At 39.8% G+C, this 24073-nt stretch overlaps 1 protein-coding gene across 1 annotated transcript in view; it reads left to right on the top strand.

Moving 5' to 3' along the window:
- Positions 1–22157, top strand: part of PPTC7 (protein phosphatase targeting COQ7) — a 39181-nt gene extending 17024 nt beyond the window's left edge. The window contains exons 2-6 of the mRNA XM_037133469.2: positions 4522–4701; positions 12287–12485; positions 15168–15291; positions 17233–17362; positions 18370–22157. Of these exons, the coding sequence (XP_036989364.1) occupies positions 4522–4701; positions 12287–12485; positions 15168–15291; positions 17233–17362; positions 18370–18428 (692 nt within the window). The 3' untranslated portion in view covers positions 18429–22157. The remainder of the gene's footprint in view (positions 1–4521; positions 4702–12286; positions 12486–15167; positions 15292–17232; positions 17363–18369) is intronic.
- Positions 22158–24073: the final 1916 nt, after the last annotated feature.

Genomic DNA, 24073 nt, shown 5'->3' with positions numbered 1-24073 from the left:
GCAGCTGACTCTACCTCTTATCTCTCCCACCCATTCTCTCCACTGCTGTCAGGATCATTTTTCTAAACTATAGAGTGGACGCTGAGCCAGGTAGCTCAGTTAGTTGAAGCATCATCCCATAAACCAAAAGTTAGCAGGTTCAATTCCTGGTCAAGGCACATACCTGTATGAGTTCAGTCCCCTGTCAGGGCACATGTGGGAGATGAGCAATCAACGTTCTTCTCTCACGTGAATGTTTCTCTCCCTAAAACCAATGAACATATCCTCAGGTGAGGATAAAAAATATATATGTATATTGGATTCTATCATTTGTACCCAAAAACCTTGTTGATTTTTTATTGTTAATAGTAGCTCTGTCCAGTAGAAATATACTATAAACTACATATGTAATCTTCAATTTTCTAGTATCCACATTAAGAAAATACAGTTAATTTCAATTTACTTAATTTAACCCAATATATCTAAGGTATTTCAGCCTGTTCAGTATAAAACTTTTACTGCCCTGGCTAGTATGGCTTAATGGATTGAGTGCCAGCCTGTGAACAAAGGGTCACAGGTTTGATTCTCAGTCAGGGCACATGTCTGGGTTGTGGGCCAGATCCCCAGTTGGGGGCGCCCTAGAGGCAACCACACATTGATGTTTCTCTCCCTCTGTTTCCCCCTCCTTTCCCTTCTTTCTACAAATAAATAAATTAAATCTTTCAGGAAAAAAAAACTATTACCAGAACATTTTCTTTTCTTTTTGGACAGGAGGAGGCAGGGTGTGCAGTTTCTGGAATCCAGAGTGTATTTTATATTTAACAGCACATCTCAATCCAAACTAACCATGTTTCCAACTCAATAGCCACATGTGGCTAGTGGCTCCCATATTGGATAGCACAGGTCAGTAGCACAAAGCTTCAAGTTCTTGGTCTACAATTTTGGGCCCCCCACAATTTCAGCTACTGCTCTCCATATTCCAACTTCTCCCCACTCACCCAGGCCCCAGCTACACCTAATTGTCTGCCTTTCTTTTCCTTTCATTACTCTTCCCTGTCTTTGGAGATCTAACTTACCTTCTAGGGCCTAATCTAAAAGCCACTTCCTCAGTGAATCACAGCTTGCTCCATTTCTGCAGTGCCCATAAGCATTAACCACTTGCTCTTGACCCTTCTGTTAGCAGCACTAATGGGAGCCATTTGTGAGTGAGTGGTCTAGCTGCCCACTAGAAGGTGAGCTTCTCAGAGATAGGATGTGCCTCCCTCAGCTATTTCCTAGTGTTCTCTGTGGCCTTCATTTGCTCTTAGGGATATTTTTTTACCTTTGCTGTTTGATATCCTTGGTATCTTAAGCAATCTTTCACTTAACAGTGGTTTTCTTTATCTCTAGATGAAATTTCCCTTTATATCTGGATCAGTTCCACTGTTGAAAAGGTGTTCTCTTTGTGGATTGAAGCTTTTGCTTGTGCAAAAGAGGAAACATAAATTTTCTTGTAGAAATAATTACCTAATATGAATTAAACTAGGTTTCAAATGTACAGGTGGAAAGTTATCTAGTTTTAGCCTGATTCTAATCCCACATGTGACTCTTTGTGTTATATAACTTGTTTTTTTTTTAATAAATTATATATATATATATATGTTAAGGCCCCCCCCAGTTTTATTAAAAAGTTTATATGCTTTTTGACTCTCCTTTTACCCTAAAGAGATTTAGCCAAAGGAGTTTTGCCTGAGTTCTTTTTCCCTTATAAAAGCAAACAGGTGCCTGAAAGGTTGAGCTCTATTCTGGGAGAAATCTGATTATGTCGAAGGGCTGTGTCAGGTCAAACTCTATAACCTGCTGACAGATTATTTAGTGAGTGCCAGGATCAACTCTCAACATTATCTCAGATTTTAATGGTTTTCTTGTGAAGGGCATTTGTAGATAAACCAGTTTGTATTTAAAGTTAATTGTGGCTCTTAGATGATCAGAGACTGGTTAAGAATAAATTCTCAAGCAGGCAGTATGAAAAGAATGAATGATTCAGCAAATGGAGTTGCAAGGATTATGATTGCATTCTGTTCTTTAACACAAATTGTTGTGCTTAAAACCTTGGTGAAATCTTACCCCTAATGATACAAGAGCTCCTCAAAAGCAGTGTCTATTAAATAAACTACCTTGAATTCTCTTAAGCGTTTCCACCCAGTTGCTTCAAAAATGAAAAAAAAGTGATACTACTTCATGGTAAGGTAGACCTGTCATCCTTGATGCTTCTCTCTCCCCATTACTGTGGCCCCTAACCCCCACCCCACCCAGTTCACTTGTCAGTCCTTTCGTTACACTGGATCCTAAGTCCCTGGTCTGTTAACTGTACTACTGCCATTTCACAACTGAGTGGCTGGGACTCCTGACTCATCCCTTTTTCTCCTCTTGCTCTCCACAGTAGGCAGAAGGATCTTTTTTCTTATTATCATTATTACTATTTAAACTTTGTGTAATGAAACTTTCAAATATATATGAAAGTAGAAAGATAAATTACCTTTTTCAACTTCATTTATCTATTCTTGGCCATCTTGTTTCATCTATTCCTCCATTGTTCTCCCCCCAACCCATCAACTCTATTATTTTGAAGTAAATCCCAGACATCCATCTAATCAACTGGTACAGAATTCCCCAGATTGAAATTTTGCTTATTGGTTGGCCACATAGGGTGGGGGAACCAATAGTTCCTATAGTAATGTTCTTTGCTACCCACTTTGCTCCTATAGTAATGTTCTTTGCTACCCACTTTGCTCCTATAGTAATGTTCTTTGCTACCCACTTTATTGTCTTACAATTCGGTTTTCTCTTATTTTTTCTTAGGACGTGTTTAATTTCTGTGTGATAAATGCCATCATCAGAAAAATGCCTTCATGTGTTAATTGGCTTCATGTGTTAATGCCTTCATGTGTTAATTGGCTTAATTTCACATTAAGCCAGTTTTTCAGGAATGCTTATGTAGGTACTCTCCTACTTTTGTACCAAATATGTTCTTTAAAATGTGTGTCAGAGTTGAATGTGTAAAAGATTTAAATGTATATGTAGGGAGTATGTTTTATGCTCAGAAAGCCTTAAAAGATATAAAATTCTTAATTAATATTTTAATTATAAAAATACATGCTCATTATAAAAATAAAATGCAAATAATATAGAACAGTTGAAGTAAAAACTAAAACCTTCTAGTTATTCATCGATTGCTTTTAGCCCCTTATTTCCAAAACAACTACTATTAATATTTCTTTTTTTTAATAAAAGATTTTATTTATTAGAGATAGGGGAAGGGAGGGAGAAAGAGAGGGAGAGGAACATCAATGTGTGAGACATTGATTGGTTGTTTCTCACATGCCCCCAGCCCACCTGCAACCCAGGCATATGCCCTGACTGTGAGTCAAACCAGCAACCTTTCAGGTTGCAGGCTGGCGCTTAATTCACAAAGCCACATCAGCCAATGCTATTGTTTATTATAGATTCCTCCAGAAAGATTCATATATGGTCTTTCAAAATCTTAATTATATCTCTGACATTTTTTTCTCTCAGTTTTTTAAAATTCAGTACACGGATGACTTTAATGTTGAACAACTAGTTTAGTGTTTTGCAAAGGGCTTGAATAGGAAATGGTATGATGCTGACTTTGACGTCTTACTGACTTTCTTGAATACTAGTTTCCTCTTGATAAAGGAGTCTCACACACACTGACCTCATCAACAGCCCTAGGGGCCCGTGAACATCTCTATACCAGTGCTGTCCAATAGAAACATAATGTGAGCCATACATTGTCATTTTCAATTTCCTACTATACACATTAATTAAAAATAAAAAGATACAGGTAAAATTAATAATGTATTCTCTTAGCACATTATGTCCCAAATATCATTTCAACATGTAATCAGTATAAAAATTAAAGATATAGTTTACCCTTTTATTCATACCAAGTTTTCAAAATGAATTGTGTATTTCATATTTAGAGTACATCTCAGTTTGGATCAGCCCCATTGGAAAGCTCAGCCTTGTACAGGGTAGTGGTTGTCTCTCAGGGAAGAGGAAGGTGAATGGGATATATTCTTAATTTTGTTCTTTACTTTAAGTTATTGACTAATATTCGAAGTTGAAAATTTGCCACTTTTGGTAGCCTTAATTATTGCAAACTCTGAGTCAGTTGCATTGTCACTAGCATCAGTACTTTAAAAAAACATTTTTTCATTCTTATAAAATACAAGAAAGATTAATAACACATGTTTCAATACAAAGATGAGTCCTGCTGAAATTGAACTCTTGGCTGGTAGGCAATGCCACCCTGTGGTAGCTCACATGTTTGTTTATCAATATATGAAAAATCAAATTCTAAGTAGAGAATATGGCTTAGGAGTATTAGTATATAGTACATTAACCTTGAGCACTTTTTATTCTGAATTTTAGGGTATATATGTATATTGGTATGTAGTAAAATGAACTGTCAGGAGAAGATGAGTAGGGATTCCTGAGAAGTTATTAAGAACATTATTTAAATGTAATTTTTTTTTTTAGGGGTTGCAGATGGTGTAGGAGGATGGAGAGACTATGGAGTTGATCCGTCTCAGTTCTCAGGGACTTTAATGCGGACATGTGAACGGTTAGTAAAAGAAGGACGGTTTGTCCCGAGTAATCCCATTGGAATCCTCACCACAAGCTACTGTGAGTTGCTGCAAAATAAAGTACCTTTGCTTGGTAAGTAGATATCCTATGTGTTTTCTTCTCTAAAGATGCCAGGGAGATGGTTAACAACAAAACCAAGAAAATTACTTAACCAACCTAGCTTTAAGCATGGTTTGAGAGAGAGGCTATGAAATACTTAGTACTTACTTACAAAATACTTAACCACTGCTTTTGGAAAGAATATAAATAGGTACAGCCACTTTGGAAAACAATTTGGAATTACAGAATAAAGTTAAACATGAACAGTATGCCCAGCAGTTCCACTTCTAGGTCTGTAGACTAGAGAAACTGTTACACATCCATGTATCAAAGAGTAGGTACAAGAATGTTCATAGTAACATTGCTTATAATAGCAGAAAACCAGGAACCACCCAGAAGTCCATTTATAGTAGAAAAACGCGTTTAGAAAAGGAATGGTTTTAAAGCTGCATGCAGTACTCAGGAACATGTTGAGGGAAAAGAAGACATTGCAGAATTCCACCTGAGAGTCTGATTCCATATTAGTTTATGTTTAGAAGAATAAAAAAGTAAAACTCTATTGTTTGGGATTCTAAAATATGATAAGAGAAGAAAGAAAAGCAAATATTGTGTAATTCAGGATAGTAGTTCTTCTAAGGGAAGAAGAAAGAGATGAGGACTGCTATGTAAAATTCAGGTGATTACCTCTGGGGAGTTCAGGTTGCAGATAGATATCCCAGACTAATACATAGCAATTAGCTGATTAGTCAGTGAAATAGCATCGAACAAAATAGATCCCTGTTAATCTTGTATTAGAAAATGTACAAATACCTAGTGTTTATCTGGTATGCTAATGGAACATCCTTTGGCCAAGCTTCTACATTTATTTGTTAAATGGATTCCTGGAAACTTACCCAACAGTTTATCCAGCCTTCTAAGCAGACTTTCAGAAAGGGTGTTACTAAGTTTCTGCCAATTGCCAGCATCTTTCTGGTTACTAGAAGGCCCTTCCTCCCAGTCATCATCCACATTTAAAATCAGTCTCTTGCCCTGGCTGGTGCAGCTCAGTGGATTGAGCGCAGGCCTGGGAACCAAACAACCGTGGTTTGATTCCCAGTCAGGGCACATGCCTGGGTTGCAGGCCAGTTCCCAGCAGGGGATGCACAAGAGGCAACCATACATTGATATTTCTCTCCCCCTCTCCTTCCCTTCCCCTCTAAAGATAAATAAATATAAAATCTTTAATAAAATAAAATAAGCCTCTGTTCAGTGTTAATGGAGAGCTCCACACTGTAGAATTTTGCCTTCAACTTAAATACTTTTTAAGAAGGGGTTCTTTTCATCATGTTGCTGCCATCTTCTGTCTTCTTTGTGCTGTGATTAACCAGCTTGTTTTCTTTCTAACTGAAGAAAAATCTTGGCCTTTAGGTTTCAATATACCACTTCATCTTAATCTGCTATTTTGGACATGCAATTTGGAGCTCGTTTGGCATAGTGAAACATCCCCGATTCTATTTCTAGCATCTCTGCATCAACTTGCCATATGACTTAGGCAAGCCACTTAACCTCGGACCCCCTTACTTCATATGTTAAATGGAAAGACCCTGGTAGTTTTGTTTTGTGTTCCCTTCCCTCCCTCCCTCCCTCCCTCCCTCCCTCCCTCCCTCCCTCCCTCCCTCCCTCCCTCCCTCCCTCCCTCCCTCCCTCCCTTCCTTCCTTCCTTCCTTCCTTCCTTCCTTCCTTCCTTCCTTCCTTCCTTCCTTCTTTCCTTCCTTCTGTGTATATGAAAAGGAATGGACTTAAAGCTTCCTGAGCACTCAGAAATATGTTAAGGGAAAAGAAGACATTGTAGACATTACCATCTAACAGACAGCCTTCTGCAAAGGTAAACTGAGTTTTACTGAACCTCAGATATAATTGCAAATAATGATAATTTACAAGATTAGGTAATATTTTTTAACCCAGCAATTGCTAAAAAGCCTATAACACTACCAATATAAAGGGCAAACTGATAGCACTAACCACGTACATTTTGAGAATATCTAGCTGCTTTTAGAATTGGGTTGGCACCACAGGCTAATTATTGACATATGAAGGGCATACCCCAAATACCCTGGAATTTATTTATTAAAAAATTGTGTATGTATTCTTACATGTTTAAACTTCAGTCACCTTCACAGTACTCTCCATTTGATGCAATACACCTATTGAAACTTTTCCCCACTGCTCAGAACAGTTTTTGAACTCAGCGAGGAACAGTTTTTAGTGTTCCTGCTATTTTTTGTTTCACCTCTTCTACATCAGCAAAATGTTTCCCTTTAAGGACTTTTTTTCATGGGAGAAACAAAAAAATTGCTCGGGGAAACAAAAAAAGTCACTTGGGGCGAGACAGGGTGGGGCATGGGGGGTTGTGCTGTTCTTTGGTGAAAAACTGCCAAACACTCAACATGGTGTGCGCAGGTGCACTCATGCATGCGAGTGTCACCCATCACGAAATGGGCAAAGCATCCATCATGAATCACCCACCATGAAATGGGCAAAGCATCAAGAGTCTTCAAAAAAATTCTGTAAAGCCAAACACGGCCTCTCACAATGACACCAGCTGGTGCACTGATGCAGATGGGCTCCTAGAACACTCACCTAGTCGGGGAAGCCTGTACTACAAGGGGCCCACCCTCCAGAAGATAATTCCGGATTTTTTTGTGTCCCTCCTCATATATTTTCTCAGACACCCTTAAGTAGATGTAGGTCTTACGAAGCCAATGTATCTTAAGAATTTGAGGAGTTATTCCATTCTCTGTTTGCTACACAAAAGGCTTAGTTGTAGTTTATAAGATAAAGGACCAGGTGATAAAAACATTTCTATGATAGTGTGAAGGATTTGCTTGGGTGCCTGTGTGGACTGGTCAGTCATCTGAACACTCACTGCTGTTGTCTTCAGCATCTTTTCTTCTTTGCCTACTTGTTCCTCTCCAAACACCTAAGAAGGATAAGCTCTTCTCCCAGTATCAGGCTGTGGGAGCCTGTGCCACATGCACTCAGCAGTGATGTGAAGAGGCAGAGGAGGAGCGTTGCGCCAAGCCCGGATGATTCTGTAAGGCTGGGCTTGCCTTTGTTGGTATTTCTTTGCATATTAAAGCTCCTTCACTGGTGAAGACCCTTTTGGTTCTCACTCAGCGGGTTATGGACACAAGGGTAGCAAAAAATGATGGCCTCAGTTTATCAGTGAGTAATAATCAACATGAGTCCTTACTGCAGCAAAAATTTCAAGGCTGTGCTTCTCCTCTGTCATTTTTTTTGTTCTCAGATTAATTCCATTAGCTTTCAGAAGATCTTTTGTATGATGATTCTGTCAATGATAAATGTTTCTCTCCGTTGAGTTAGGAAGGAAGGGTAATTGACAGTCTTAGCACCGATGTAAGCTATGCAGTAGGTTGTCTGAAGCACTACCAGTTAATTGTAGTACTTGTGTTTTTCTTTCACACTTAATGGATAAGGACTAGATAGCTTAGCATTAAAGTGTCGGGTTAGTACCTGTGTATATACTGTAGAAACAAGGGAATAGAATTTCTGAACATTACGATGAAACAAATGCTTATACTTAAGTGTTTTTAAGTTATTAAGTTATACATTTTCATTTAGAAAAAATTAATAGTAAAAATTAAATTAGTGATCATTCTCCCTGATATTTTTTTTTCTGTATGTTCGTGAATAGAATAACGGTAACAGGAATTGAATCTATAGTGTGCTTACAACAGCACCCTGAGCTAGGTTTGTAGGTACTTTTATCCACCATTATGTTAGAAAGAAACTGAGGCCTAGGCAGAATACCATATTTTTTGGACTATAAGATGCACCTTCCTCCCTGCCCCCACCCCCAAATTTGGGAGGAATAATGGTTGTCAATGCTGCTGTTGAGTTCTGTTTACATTTACATTGGTGAAATATTATGTTGTTTATGTCATTAAATATTTTACCTTTTTTTTGCTTCCAATTTTTTTTCCTATTTTCCTCTAAAACCTAGGTGTGTCTTATGGTCCAAAAAATATGGTAAGAGACTTGCCTACTGGCAGTCAGTCACACAGCTAGAAAATAGAGAATGATGGAGTCCTGATATTTAACATAGCTAGTTCAACACCTTGTTTATTTTGTTTCATTTTGCTTTTTAACTGTCATCTTAACAGTTTGGCCTTTATTAGCTTGTAACCTACTTGTCTGACTCATCATCTTTCCTCTTTTTTTTTTTTATCTTTCCTTTTTGAATATTTCTCTAACAATATAGTGGTTGTCAAAAAGCTAACACTTATTATATGTTATTAAGTGTTTGACATGATTTAACTAATTTTATCCTCATAAACACTGCTATTAGGTAATTACTGTTATCCCCATTTTTATAGATGTGGGAAACTTAGGCACTGAGAAGCTAAGTAATTTGCCCCAGGTCACACAGCTAGTAAGTGGCAGAGCCGTCATTCAGACACAGGCAGGCTGACTTACTTAAGAGAATACTCTTCACTTCCACCAAGATGGAGGCGTAGGTGGAAACACTGTGCCTTCTTGCACAATGAAGTTTAAAGACAACAAAGTTTTAGTAACAAAAAACACAGCCAAAACACAGAAAATTGAACTATACAGAAGTCCGACAACAATGAACCCTTCAGCCAGACCAGTAAGAGGGGCGGAGTCAGCAGCAGAGCGGGCAGGAAAAATCCCCCAACCCAGGCATGCAGGCGTGCAGGAAGCCGTGGGCAGATCCCAGGCGCGTGGTGGCAACGGGCAGACCCAGCGAGGGTGCAAGGTGGCAGGCCATGGTCACACTTTTGCGCACAGATAAACCAGCAAAGGAGGGAACAGTGAGACAGACCATGCAGGCCCCACCAGCGAGAAGCAGCAGAGGGGACCACTATTGCCCCTCTTTGACCCCGCCCCCACATACAGCTCACAACCCAGCGACCTGGGTGGCCCCACCCTGGTGAACACCTAGGGCTCTGCTCGTCATATGTAACAGGTGCAAACACACCAAAACATGGCTCAAGAAGAACTGAAAGCCCCAGAGCTGATAACTCTAAGCGACCAAGAAATAGCCAAACTTTCAGATGCACAGTTCAAAACACTGGTGATCAGGATGCTCACAGAACAGGTTGATTTTAGTCACAAATTAGAGGAACATATGAAGGCTAAACTAATTGAAAGGAAGGAAAATGCACAGGAAACCAATGGTGATGGAAAGGAAACTGGGACTCAAATCAAGGGAGTGGACTAGAAGGAAGAAAAAAAATGACCAAACAGAAAAATATGAAGAAACAAGAATTCAAAAAAATGAGGAGAGGCTTAGGAACCTCCAGGACATCTTTAAACGCTCCAACATCCGAATTATAGGGGTACCAGAAGGGGAAAAGAAAGAGCAAGTGGAAACCTTATTTGAACAAATAATAAAGGAGAACTTCCCCAACTGGCAAAGGCAATAGACTTCCAGGATATCCAGGAAGCTCAGAGAGTCCCAAAGAAGTTGGACCCAAGAAGGAACACACCAAGGCACATCATCATTACATTAGCCAAGATTAAATGAAGGAGAGAATCCTAGAAGCAGCAAGAGATAAGGGGACAGTCACCTACAAAGGAGTTCCCATTAGACTGTCAGTGGATTTCTCAAAAGAGACTTTACAGGCAAGACTGGGCTGGAAAGAAGTATTCCAAGTCATGAAATCCAAAGACCTACAACCAAGATTGTTCTATCCAGCAAAGCTTTCATTTAGAATGGAAGGACAGATAAAGTGCTTCTCAGATAAGGTCAAATTCAAGGAGTTCATCATCACCAAGCCCTTATTATATGAAATGTTAAAGGGACTTATCTAAGAAAAAGAAGATAAAAAAATACGAACAGTGAAAGGACAGCAAACTCACAGTTATTAACAACCACACCTAAAACAAAAGCAAACTAAGAGGACAGCTAGGTCAGAAGCAGAACCATAAAAATGCAGATCACATGGAGGGTTAGCAACAGGGCAGTGGGAGGAGGAGAAAGGGGCAGAAGGTACAGAAAATAAGTAGCATAGACGGTAGGTAGAAAATAGGCAGGAGGGCAAGAATAGAAGGGGAAATATAGAATCTAAAGAACTTGAGACACGTGGTCATAAACTAAAGGGGGGTAATGGTGGGGGAGATGCTGTGCAGGGTGGAGGGGAATGAAGGGGGGGAATAGAACAACTGTAATAGCATAATCAATGAAATATATATTTTTTAAAAGAACACTCTTCAGGTACTATGTGACAGCGTATAGGCTGCCATTATACCAATGAACTGTAATTTATTTAACCAATCCTTTAATTTTAGATGTTGAGGTTGTTTCCCGTTCTTCCTGATCTTAAACAATAGTTTTGTACTCAACTCTTATTTGCATCTCTAATTACTTTCTTAGAATAAATTCTCACTGGTGGATATGCACATTTTTCAGGGCTATATTGCCTTTAAAAGGTTGTTTAGTTTTACCCTTTCACTACTGGAATGAGCAGTGACCATGTTTGCTACACTCTTAATAACACCATGCATTTTTTTTTTTGATTCTTGTTAAACTAATAGACAAAATGGTTAGTAGTGTGGTGATAATTTTTCATATAGTTCTTGGTAAACTGCTTAATTTTCTATTTTGCCTTTTCTTTTTCGGTGTAGGTTTAAGTTCTAGTGCTTGAAAGTGTTCTTACTAGATTTACTAACTGCCTTTCATTCTGAGAAAGGTCATGTAAGCTGTATGCTACAAAGGTACACAGAAGCTTTTTGCTCTCCACTTAGAATGTGATCTCTTCTGTCTGAACATTAGTAGTCTCTGTAAAGCAAACAGGTTGATTCTACAACCTACCCGGGGAAATTAGTCTTGTTACTTCATAGCGAGTCAATCCCCAATAAAAGTTCTTCGTGACCTCAACAGATGGAGATCTGGTTAAAATTTGTCATTGTGTGCCCTTTCTTAAATGTTAGTGAATTTTGTGCAGGTTTCCTGCTAGTTACTGAGGAGAAGTTTAGGGGAAATGTAACATTCTCATTCTGGCATTTAAATATTAAAGCTTAATATTTCAACAACATGCTTTTGAGCTTTTGGCATAGCACTACTGAAATGAAATAATGCGGTTAGCCCTGGCTGGTGTAGCTCAGTGGATTGAGCACGGGCCTGCGAACCAGAGGATTGCGGTTCGATTCCAAGTCAGAGGACGTGCCTGGGTTGCAGGCCAGTTCCCTGCAGGCTATTTCCCAGCAGGGGAAGCACTAGAGGCAACCATACATTGATGTTTCTCTCCCTTTCTCCTTCCCCTGTAAAGATAAATAAATAAAATCTTAAAAAAAAATAATGTGGTTAAATACCAACTATCTTTATTGTTTTCTGTCTCTGCAAATGGAAGAATTCAGATCATCAGTGACCCACTTATTATGTATAATAAATCTCTTCTTTCCCACCATTTGAACCCTGATCAGGCTATGGATGACATTTGCTGGTAACATGGATCATAATTAAGAAAGGTCCTTTTTAATTAAGCAAAAGACATTCAAATTATGGCATGTTGCTCTTAGGGGTAATTTGATTAAAAATATGTATACAGAGGCAGCCTGGGAAGAGAAAATAAATGGAGACCATTTTTGTTTCTAGGTAGCAGTACTGCCTGCATCGTGGTGCTGGACAGAACAAGCCACCGCTTACATACAGCAAACCTTGGCGATTCAGGCTTTCTGGTCGTCAGGGGTGGTGAAGTTGTACATCGATCAGATGAGCAGCAGCATTACTTCAACACTCCATTCCAGCTCTCAATCGCACCACCGGAAGCCGAGGGAGTCGTCTTGAGTGACAGGTAGTCTCTCCTTTCACCATTAAGTGTGAATAGCACACGGCCCACCCACAGGTTCCCTCCCACCCCCCTTAATCACAGTGGAGATAAAAGGTTTTCATTCTCATGTGAGAAAAGAAGGCACACTGAGAATGTTCTTAAACAGGAGGACCTTTAATTTTTTTATTTCTTAGGATTTTATTTATTTATTTTTAGAGAGAGGGGAAAGGAGGGAGAAAGGGAAGGAAAGAGAAACATCAGTGTATGAGAGACACAAGGACAGGTTGCCTCTTGCATGCCCCCTGTGGAGACTTGGCTCACAACCCAGGCCTGTGCCCTGACTGGGAATTCAGCGACCTTTCAGTTCGAAGGCCGGCACTCAGTCCACTGAGCCACACCAGCCAGGGCAGGAAGACCTTTTAGATTGACTTCAAAAGATATTTTGTTTAGCCCTGACTGGTATAGCTCAGTGGGTTGAACATGGTCCTACAAATCGAAAGGTTACAGGTTTAATTTTGTCAGGACACATGCCTGGGTTGTGGGCCGGGTGCCTGATTGGGGGCCAGTGAGAGGCAACTGATTGATGTTTCTCTTGCACACATTTGGGAGAATATTGGATTATGGGCCCTTCTTCAGTTGGCTGTAATACACATTAATATTAAGCGTATTGGACTGGGGAGAATTCAGGACCCCAAAGCCTTGGTAGGTATCAAGGCAGCTAACAGTTTTTAGAGAACAGTGCTTTCATTTTCCTTTATTTGATTCTTCTTGTTTTGACTTCTGAGAGCTAGAGCAGCCCTGGCGTATCTCACACACTATCTTTGGGAAAGTCTGGTTAGGGCAGCACTCGGCCTGGCCTGCCAGCGAGGTGGGGGTTGCTTCCCCTGGAGCCCAGAGACAGCTTGCTAGCATGTGACTTCAGCTCGCGTTTCAGTGCAGGCAAAGTTTCCAGCAGCACAGTATGTTCAGTCAAAATGGGCAGAACTGCAGCTGGCAGAACACCAAGCTCATGGGTGGGAGTGTTGGGAGAAGAGGACAAACTGTCCAATGGTAGCGAGTCTCTCACAGGCAGAATAGCAAAGGACACTCCTGGGGAAAGAACAGCCTCAGCGTAAAATAGAGCTTCAGGGCCAGCCTGGTCATTGATCTAAACTTCTAGAGTCTGATTAGCTTCCCAAGACTGAGCAAATGTGAAGGATCTTGTATAGTTTCTCTTCATTCTGCAGAATAAATCAACCCGGTTTCCACCAGTTTTAGTCATATCCCCCACTGATGTATCTTATCTCCTTAGCTCTTAGTCGATCTTCTCTATGAATTATTATTTTAACTTTAACTTACAGGTTTTCGTTTAGTAGCTGTTTTTACACACTATTTGCTATATACATGTATGTTAGTTGATTCCTTGACAGACCCTATCCCAGAAGTTGTAGATGTGCTGCTGCTTTCCTCAGTCAGAAGTAGATGAACCAGAAGTTTCCTCAGTCCACTCGGTATAAATCCCGAACAGGGTGGGTTGTTAGTTTTTATGTTTTCTCTTCACAAATTTATTCTGTGTCGCTTACACAGGTTTGGGGGGTTTTCTGTCAGGCTTAGGGTGCTTTGGTTCTGGCCCCTCCCTTCTGGGTCAGTGTATGAGTTTTTCCTGGCTCTCGTCCCCTAATCACAGGTTAAGGCGGATTATTAGGTATCTCTCTCACCCTTCCTCACTTGGGAGGCCCTGGAAGCAGGAAATCCAGCCTTTGGAAGAGGCTGAGAATCAGCCACTCGGGGCCATTGCTTCTTTGAATGTATGATCTTTTCTGTTCTCGCCACCTGGGTTTTTTTCCCATTATGTCTGTGTTCATCAGGTTTTGTTAGAGGAAAAAAAGTCTCCTATCTTTCTTTCTAAAAGTTCTATACAAAAGGATGTAGTGTAATATCTACCTCCTGTCCCTGCCCCCAGCCACACATCCTCTCCTCAGTGGCGGCCACTGTTACCTGTTTCACTTTCGTGTCTTCCTCTCTGCATTTCAGAATGTTTGTTTTCCCCCAAGTTTGGAGGGCCAGCTACTTTGTTTCTTCATTCATTTAGTCACTACACACAGAAGACCTGCTATGGTCCAGGCACACTTTTGGGAAAGCTGCCACCAGCAACAGAACAGTTCAGACTTGACTAACATGGTATTACCAGTAATATACTAGCAATTACTAGTACTATAGTATTGTAGGTATTTCCTATGAATGAATTCTTACAGGATTTGCCTGCTTTCCTCCATGGTGCTCGATTAGTGGTTCCGCTGTAACAGAGCCTCCTAGAGCCAGATTCAAGTATGCTGGGAAATGGATGAGTGGAAAATGAATAAGAGAGGATGGAATGTGGCTCTAAAGAATTAGGAAATAAAGAGTCATTTGCCCTGGGATTTTAGAGGCATGTTAGTATCTGACTCAGAAAAGAAGGCCTCTTCCTTTTAAACCAAATGTGACTAATCACCACACTGTGTTTTACTTGGTAGTTTCAGTTAAGCTTTTGAAATATTTAAATCAGAGTTTTTGATGAATTTTTTTAAGGTTAGGAGTTCCAGAATGATTAACTTCTATTATTTACTCTTATTATAATTTAGTTTTTCTTAAGGCCTCATTTCATTGTAACATGGTGCCTATTGAAAACTTTGCACAGTATCTCTAAAGAGCTCTCTCAACTTTGCCCCTCCCCTGTCCTTGTCACAGCCCAGATGCTGCTGATAGCACATCTTTTGATGTCCAGTTGGGAGACATTATCCTGACAGCCACAGATGGACTCTTTGACAACATGCCTGATTATATGATCCTGCAGGAGCTAAAAAAGTTAAAGGTAATTAACTCAAAGGTTGTTCCTTGGAAAAAACAGCCCTCTCTGGGCAGTTGAATTTTCTTTTTTCTTTTTTTTAAATATTTTATTATTTATTTATCTTTAGAGGGGAAGTGGGGGAAGGAGAGAGGGAGAGAAACATCAATGTATGGTTGCCTTTTGTGCGTCCCCTGCTGGGAACTGGCCTGCAGGGAACCGGCCTGCAACCCAGGCATGTGCCCTGACTGGGAATCGAACCGCGATCGTGTGGTTCGCAGGCCCGCGCTCAATCCACTGAGCTACACCAGCCAGGGCCCAGTTGAGTTTTCTTGATTCAATTGCATTATCACTTTTTATAGTTTTAAAAAGGACTATTTTGTGAATATAGGAAAGTAACAGTTCTAATCTTTCAAGCAATTGTAAATGGAAATATTCACAAATGGATCATGTGAGGGAAAAAAGGCTTCTTCCTGCCTAAACTTTTAGTAGGGTGGTAAAGGTAGGATAAGTCTAGCTAAGAAATTTATTATTTGTACTTTTTATTGTATTTTAATGGTATTTAATAGTGGTTGGCTCCTGGTCCTTTTCTCCTTTTGTTCTCATAGCAAACCCAGCTGGCCGTTGAGGCTGGGAAAAATAGGAAGTTGTCGTACGAAAGCCAGCCAAGACAGCGGCCAAGGACAGCAGGCAGCTGGGGGCCTCGATGTGATCTGAGCTGCCACCAGCAACAGAACAGTTCAGACTTGACCCATACAGAGAGTGGAAGTGAAAATCAGTCTCTCCACATTCTCTTGGCTTTGTAAAAATACTAACTCTGGGAAAAGGGAACCTTTTCTCATGCTTTTATCACTAACCCGTATAGCTTTGAGCAAGTTTTTAAATGGTTTGAGCAATATTTTTCTCACCTGTAAATGGGGGTACAGAAGGTCCTGTTTTAGAGGGTTATGATGATTAACTGAGACCGTGCACATGAAATCCTTAGTCCAGGTCTCATCTGTGAGGTCCACTAAAGACCAGGTGCTTACAAGTAGTGGCACTGCGCTCCTGTGTGGTGGCTGGGTGGTGAGCAGAAGTGACATATTCCCTGCCCTCTGGAGTTTATCTTCTACTGGAAGAAGACAGATAATACACGAGAAACTCAGAGTTTATTCTGAATCTGATATTATTATTTGTTAATTATTGTATTATTTTCCTTATGAACAACTAGAAACCCCCTTTTGCCCCTCTCTGTAATGTCCTTAGTAAATAAGGACAGAAAGCAGGGTGAAGGGACAGAGAATAGAGAGGGGCTGCTAGGGTAGAAAGATTGGTCAAGGAAGGCCTCTCAACGAGGTAGCATTGAAACAGAGGCCTGTTACTTATACTGAAACCATTCTGAATGTTGGAATGTTAGAGCTAAGATGGGTCTTGTGTCCCATCCTGTTTTATTGACGAGGAAGTTGAAGCAGCAAGGGTAAGGGTGTGACTCAAGATTCTATAGCTAAGCAAGCATCTTGCATCAGGGTGCAAAGTTCCGAAGGCATTTGCACCAGGGTAACTGGCAGCTCTTACTTAGAGAACAAACCGGGGTTGGCAAGGGGTGCGTTCCTAAGAAAGGAAATTGAACTCATCCCTTAAGTGCTATCAAAATTTGCCCTTTCACTCTCATCTCATTTTAGCAAAAATACCTTTAAGCATTTGAAATGGGGGAAAAATACAGAATTCAAAATCCAAACTTTCTGGGCCCAAGGCCATCTAGCAAAAACTTTCTGATTTCACATTGTGTGCAGGCAGCACCAGGTCTCATTTCATTTAGTCGGGGTGTAGCGTTTTAATGTCTTCTCTGGCTGGAGTGAAACATGAAGTGGTGGAAACTGTGATTAGGTAAATGTTACTGTTTTAAAAAGTGGTATTTGTAAGTTTACTTCAATACAGAAGTCCTGTGAGATATTATGGTAAAAATAACTCCCTCATCCTTCATCTTAGAATTCAAATTATGAGAGTATACAACAAACAGCAAGAAGCATTGCTGAGCAAGCTCATGAGCTGGCCTATGACCCAAATTATATGTCACCTTTCGCACAGTTTGCATGTGACAACGGACTGAATGTGAGAGGTAAGCATTCTTTAGGAAGGTCATAGAGACTAATTGGGAACATAGTAAGAAGGGAACACTTGGGACTGTGGGGGAAGGTAACCTAGAGCATGGGGGTGGGGGAGAGCGGTGAGACTATTGAGGGTCCTTGCCCAGCTCTGAGCCAGTGGCTTTATGCCAGGTCATCAGGTCTTTCCACTGGAAGACAAGAGCAGAGCAAAGTGCATGTTGTCTCATCTTCTCCACAGAAGATGCCCTTCAGAACTGAACTTCACAGGCTGCACAGGCAGGCGGAACCTGAAGCCCTGTGTTGCCACCACTGCACTGCTTGGACCTGAGCCCAAAAGGCCTCCAGGCTCTGTCTGGAGGGACTGGCCATTCCCAGCAGTTTAACATTGTGCCCTTCACGGGTCTGACATTTCACTTCTCCCTTCCTCTGGCTTTGCGGGACTCATGGACAGTATTTGCCTGCCAAACTGCCACAGCAGGTTTTGAAGAGGGAAGCAATGTTACACTGTCCTTGCTCGAAGAGTCCTTCTGGCTACTGAATGATATATATGTATGACATGGAAAGCATTTCTTAGCCCTCCAGGAAATATTAAAATAGAAAAAAAGCACATGCCATAGCTGTTTGGCAGATTAGAATACAAGACTTCCTGGTTTCAAAACAGTGGGTATGTTTGTCCAAATTAGGCTTACGGGTAGAAACATGTTACTTCTCGCCAGACAGAATTTATCTTACCCAGCTTTTGTCTTCATTGTGATTGCTATAAACAGAAGATGTGGTGGCCTTTTTAACAGAGCTCCTGTTTTAAAGAGCAAGGAGTGTTTTTTTCTTTTCAACTTCAGTTAAATTACATATAATCTCTTGGTGTTTTTGTTTAACCTCTCTTTATCAAATTTTTTTTCTTTTCTTTACTAGAAGATACTGGATTGCAATCATTAGCATCCTAATACTTTTTTAGGCTTACAGTTTTGATTGACACTTCCTTTTAAGATACATGAATACCTTTTCATTTTCATTTTAGGTGGAAAGCCAGATGACATCACCGTCCTTCTTTCAATAGTGGCAGAGTATACAGACTGACTCACCTAGGTGTCAACTCCTGCCTTTCCTTTCGTTCCCCCAAATTCTCCCCAGCCGCATGTGCGGATCCTGCTGGCGGGACCACATTTCTTTGCCACTGATCTCAATGGCCAGTGATGTAAGGCTTTGCCTGTCTCTGAGACCCCGTTGAGATCTTTGTTGAGAACCACTACTGTCATTCACTAGCTCACATCTGCCAGCAACTTGGAAGAGAATCAAGATTTGAAGATTGACCTTCACTTCTCATTGTCCTTTCCATGGTGGGGTGGAGGTTTTCAAAGCCAAAATGGCTACTACTTTTCAAAAATGCTTGAAGTATTGAAGAAAATGAGTAATGTTGGTAAAGTGAATTCAAAATTACAGTGCATAAAAGGGATTTTAAAAGTCTAACACAAATTATATGTTATGGTACATCTACTAAAAACACACATTATTCATCAAAAGAAATGTTACATGTGTACTATACAAGTCTTTGTTATGATTGGGTGTGGCTTTGTGTTTTCATTATAAACTCCTATTTTTCAGGGGCTTATAATTCTGCTATAAAATATTGTTCTGGATTATGAAATCTTGATCCCAGGATTTTGGGGGCAGGGTTTATTACAAATTGGAAGAAAAATCCAGTTTAATTCTATGGATGTAGATGTTTTCATGGTTTTTAAAAGATGCTTAATTGTGGTCCTGTGATCAGCATTTTGGGAGTTTATTCATTAGTCCAAATCACAGGCTGGTGGCCTAATCTGCAGGAGGGGTGGGGGAACTCTTTACCGAAATTTTTTAGTGGGACTATTTATTACTCAAGAGTGTAAACTCCTCAAAGCCAAGAAACTTAATGTTATGGCCGAAACTCCTCCCAGCCGTCTGATGCGATGCCCCCACATGGAAGCTCTAGGCCTGTAGGCCTTATGGATTGAAAACGGACAGCCGTTTCTTTGAGTTTGGGGACTTTTGATGGTCATGCTACTTTTGGTTTCACTCAGACCTTTTGTTAGTAGCCTGCTTTCTGCAGACGAGCATGCACCAAATTCAGGAGTCCGTGCAGAAGGGCGCCGTGGGCAGCAGCGGCAGCACAGACGTCCACGAGGAAAACTAGTGATGATCTGAGGTTTGCATTTGCCCTACACAGAAATTTAGGAGTTTCTGAATCAAGCTTAATGTTTACAGTTTCTGAATAGCCATCTTGCAGTGTATAGTTTAAGTATCCCGCATTCAGTTTTCTCATTATCTGCAAGCTCAAACTTATTTTTAAGGTTTCTGTACAAGTCAACTGCTGTAAAGATATATATTTTGGGGTCAGTTTTTTTCCTTCATTAACTTGGTGGTAGAAAAATATATATGCTTAGCAATCCTTAAATTAAAGCCATGTTTTATATATAAGTCAGGTAACATTGGTATATAGATGAGAATGCAATTAAACCTGATGAGAATCTACTTGAGGAGAATATAGAAAGTGTCTCTAAAAGAGATACTTACTCCCTGGTTTATTGCATCACAACTTATGTTTGAGGTTACCTCAACTTGTTTTAAAGATTTTGTTTTGTGAATTTGTACTGTATATTTGAGTAACTGTTAAGCTTTTGTTTTATTTAAAATTGTTTAACATGTACCATGTACATGTCATTACTATATTTCAATGCATCATGCTTGTAACAGGCATTTCATTTATAATAAGAATGAGTTATTCATTTGTAAGCTGTTCCGTAATTTATCTACTATTCCTAAATTGGCATAATGTTAGATATCTATTTTGAATCACCTTTTAATTACATGTCAGAATGCCTTAACTACCCTGACTTGACAAAACAGTTCTTTGGTAGAGGAGACTGGGCGGGGAGGGGGTTGGTGGAGGGAGACTGTTTAAATGACGAGACCCCATCGAGCTGTGATAAAACATGGAAGCCAGAGTGGCAAGTGGCGGGGTATTTATTTTGCACAAACTATTTGCAGTCTCTGTATACTTAGAGAGTAAAGAAAGTTGCATCCAGAGGGTTTTGTTTGAAGGAGTATATTTATACTTGGGCTGACAACATTTGTTCTTTTATTGGGTTTTTAATTATTTCTGGTCAGAAGTTTGTAGCCAATGATCTGGATATGTTTTGCATTAATTTTGCAATGCCTACATTTGGTTCCTGGTAGAGCTGGTTAAGTCAGTGGCTCTTCTCTGCTCTCATTTAACTCGTCAGACACAATCTTTGTAAAGCTAGATTGGTGGTGTTTTGACACAACTCATTTAATCAACTTACCTTTTTGAGAAATGATCGTAAGAAATCGACAATATATTTGTTCCAGTGACATTGAAATTAGTGGGACAAGAATTGAGTTTCACAGTGGAACTGACTTTGGACCGGGCCTGTAGATTTGTACACAAAACAGTCTCTCTTCTCCCAGTCCTTTTTGTGTTATGCACTTAATTTTATGACTGCCAGTGGTCAGTGGGAGGGCTGCTGACCAAGTAACTCTCCTTCCACTCTCAGTGTCAGAGGCTGTGTGGGACCCATGTGGAAATTTTCCAGGTCACAGGACCCAAGTCTCTGTGGGGTGTGACTTGAGATATGCCACTGGTGTGTCTGATTCTGAACTTGATGTGTGTGTCAATTGTATTTTAAGTTAAGCAGTATAAAGCAACACGCACACATGCCTCATGTAATGGACTTTTATAACAAAAGAGAATTTGGATTTCTAATTTACAAATGGCAAATTATTTATCCCTCTCTGGATGCACCAAAGACCAGTAAAGTTTATAGCTTTTCCATCTATATTTATAAAGCAATACTGTATTATAAAAAAATCAATATTTTTATCACATGCTTGAAATTTTTATTTTGTTCTGTTTTAAAATGTGCACTCTAAACATATCAGAACCTTATTTCTTCCTGTGAACTTAAGCTGCCTGCGCACAAAAGAAAATTTACCCAACAGATAAGCAGTAGAGTCCATAGGCTCTTAAAAACTGAAAGAAGAAATGAGGGGGGAATCAAGTTATTTGTCCTGAATTACTGTGCTGGCTTGACATGGTTGATGAGTACTATGTCACAAAAGAATCCATTCCAGGTGTGCACGTCTGGGGGTCAGGCTGTGTTTAGATTAGCAACTAGATTTCAAGCTTTGCATGATGGGAGTGTCTCTCCTATCAGCCACATTTGTTCTGGATAGAACAGTAGCCTTCAGGACCACCTTCAAGTACCACCAACCTACCACATCAAGTAACAAAGCAGGAATTGTAGGAATTTACTGAGTCAGTTTTGAGCATTTTAGAGATTGTAAACAAGATTGGCTAGAACGGTAATAAGTTCTTGGTTCCTTGTCACCTTATACCAGCTATCTTTGGTGGAAGCTACAGCATCCAATTTTCCTAGAAATGATACATTTTAGCATTTAACAAATTTTACAATACCAAAAAAACCCCAAAATCTGCTTATAAAACTGAAATTATAAAGCCAAAAAAATTAGATTTTATTCATAAAAAATTAAATCCTTTGTGAAATTGGACTTCTTGACTAAAAATTGACAATGTCCATGTCAAAATTTTAACTGTTAGCAGGTAGTTTGTGGCAAAGATAGCTAAGTAATGAAGCAGGTTTGAATTTGTGTATATTAATGAGCTGCTTTTTTCTGTTTTGAGACTATCATTATTTGTCTTACCGAAGAGGCAATGATCTGAATTGGATGTCTGAAATATAACTTATGCAGGAATAGTTCTGTAAATACATTTAAATAAACTGTAAAGATATTTAATAAATATAGTATTTATACTAATCTGTGTACTCCTTTTAATTTGAATAGTAACTAAGTAAAACACCAGCCCTTGACATTGAGTTTGTTGCTCTCTATCAAGTCCACATTTCCAAGCCCCTTAGTCAGCTAGTCTAGCAATGACTGTACTTTATAGCTATTATTTTATTCTTTTACTAGTTAATCTGCCTTAGTTCTTTTCACCAGCTGGTTTATTACATCAGTTTGACTTCCTCAAAAATTCATCAAAATGGACTGATAATTGAATGTAAAACATACCTGGTTTCCTAGCTTTTGTATCATCCACATGGTATGAAGTAAATCACAGAAAAATCTAGTGTCATTTAAATTTAGCATTCTGAAATCCAAAATTCTAAAATCTAAAATCCAAGTTAAATACAGTTTAATTAACAGTGTGACTATCTTTTACAGACTAGTGCTGCATCCAGGCAATTACCGATGGTGTCTCCAGGCATTAGCCCCCAGCCCCTTTCCCTGGGCAAACCAGAAAGTTTCTTCCTCAGCAAGGAGACTACAGTGACTCTCATAGGTCAGTGTGCTCCGGGTAGTCATCTGCAGTTGCTAGGGGCATGGGAAATTCAGTGTTCATCATCAGTGTAAGCATAAGATACATTATATCTTTAGCCTACATGTGAAAGGACCTCTTGAAGTTATGTGGGCATTGCCAGTTTCCACAAAAAGCTTGGTGAAAGCCCATTTTCATTCACTGAGGAACATTTTGGGATGAACTTGAGTTTTTATTAGGTTATTGTGGGTAGCTCTGACTCATGACTGAGCTACAAGAGCCAAATTCATTCTGGTTTTAGAAGTCTGTTCATAGTTATAAAGCTTACCAATCTATTCAGCCACCCTTGTTTATGAGTTCCACACAAAATCTAAAGTACAATTGCTTGCCAGTTAACGTTTCCGTGGGCTCTGATGGCTTCACAAAGACTTAAAACAATAAGATGTTACAGGAGTCTAGTTTGTCAGGTTGTAATTGACTATAGACAGGTTTGGGGGAGGGAGAGGCATGCAGCATAAGACATTACATAACAGTGTTTCTGTGCCAGATTTTTTAGTCTGTGCAGGTAACAAGCTGATTCTTAAAGAGGCAAAGAACAGAGGCTCTCATCGTCCACCTCATTCCACTCCAGACCCAGGCTGTCTTGACAGGGGAGGTTAGTGCTCTATGCCAGATCATACAGAAATAATTTTGGCATCGCTTCCATTAAATTCTTTTTTGCACCTCACTGTAGAAAATCCCATCTGAAAATCAGGATAATTTAAGGCTATCAAATAAAATTATACAATATATAAAAAGACTCCAAAGTGAAGGGGGTAGCTATATATTTTTATTGACCTTTTCCCCCCAGGAGTTAATTGTACTTAAAATATTAACAAAATATAAAAAGCAATGGACCAAAAGGTCATGATATTACATAAGGAAAGTCTGCATAGCTTTTACTATGTCTGAAAGCACCAAGACTCCACTGTTTGGAATCAAATACAAAGATGCCTGACTAGCAGTCACAGAATCCAAGGCAGTGTTGATGCACTGCAAACGGCTGCCGAAGAAAGTTCAATACCTTTATAAAATGGGCAGAGAGAGTGCTAAGAGCTCCAACGTGAACATGCATTGAACTGAAGAATTCTAACGAAACTTTTCCCTGCGCAGGGCCTGGGCAGAAAACTACCACCTCCTAAGTAGCATACTTAAAGCAAACATAGACTTGACAAGCAGCTATTCCCAGATAACAATTGTTGCATGAGATGATGTTTGGAAAAGCAGAAGCCCATCCTGCATCTGAAGGAAGTCCGAGACAATGTTTTTGTAGACTAGGTGTGAAAACAGGTTTGAGGTATGAGTCACTAAGTCGGAGGGTGGTGGGCAACTCAGCTGGCAGTAAGTG

This window comes from Artibeus jamaicensis, unplaced genomic scaffold, assembly GCF_021234435.1.
Source record: "Artibeus jamaicensis isolate MK-2021 breed Jamaican fruit bat unplaced genomic scaffold, CSHL_Jam_final contig_525, whole genome shotgun sequence".
Taxonomy (NCBI): domain Eukaryota; kingdom Metazoa; phylum Chordata; class Mammalia; order Chiroptera; family Phyllostomidae; genus Artibeus; species Artibeus jamaicensis.
This window is presented reverse-complemented; position numbering and strand designations above follow the sequence as displayed.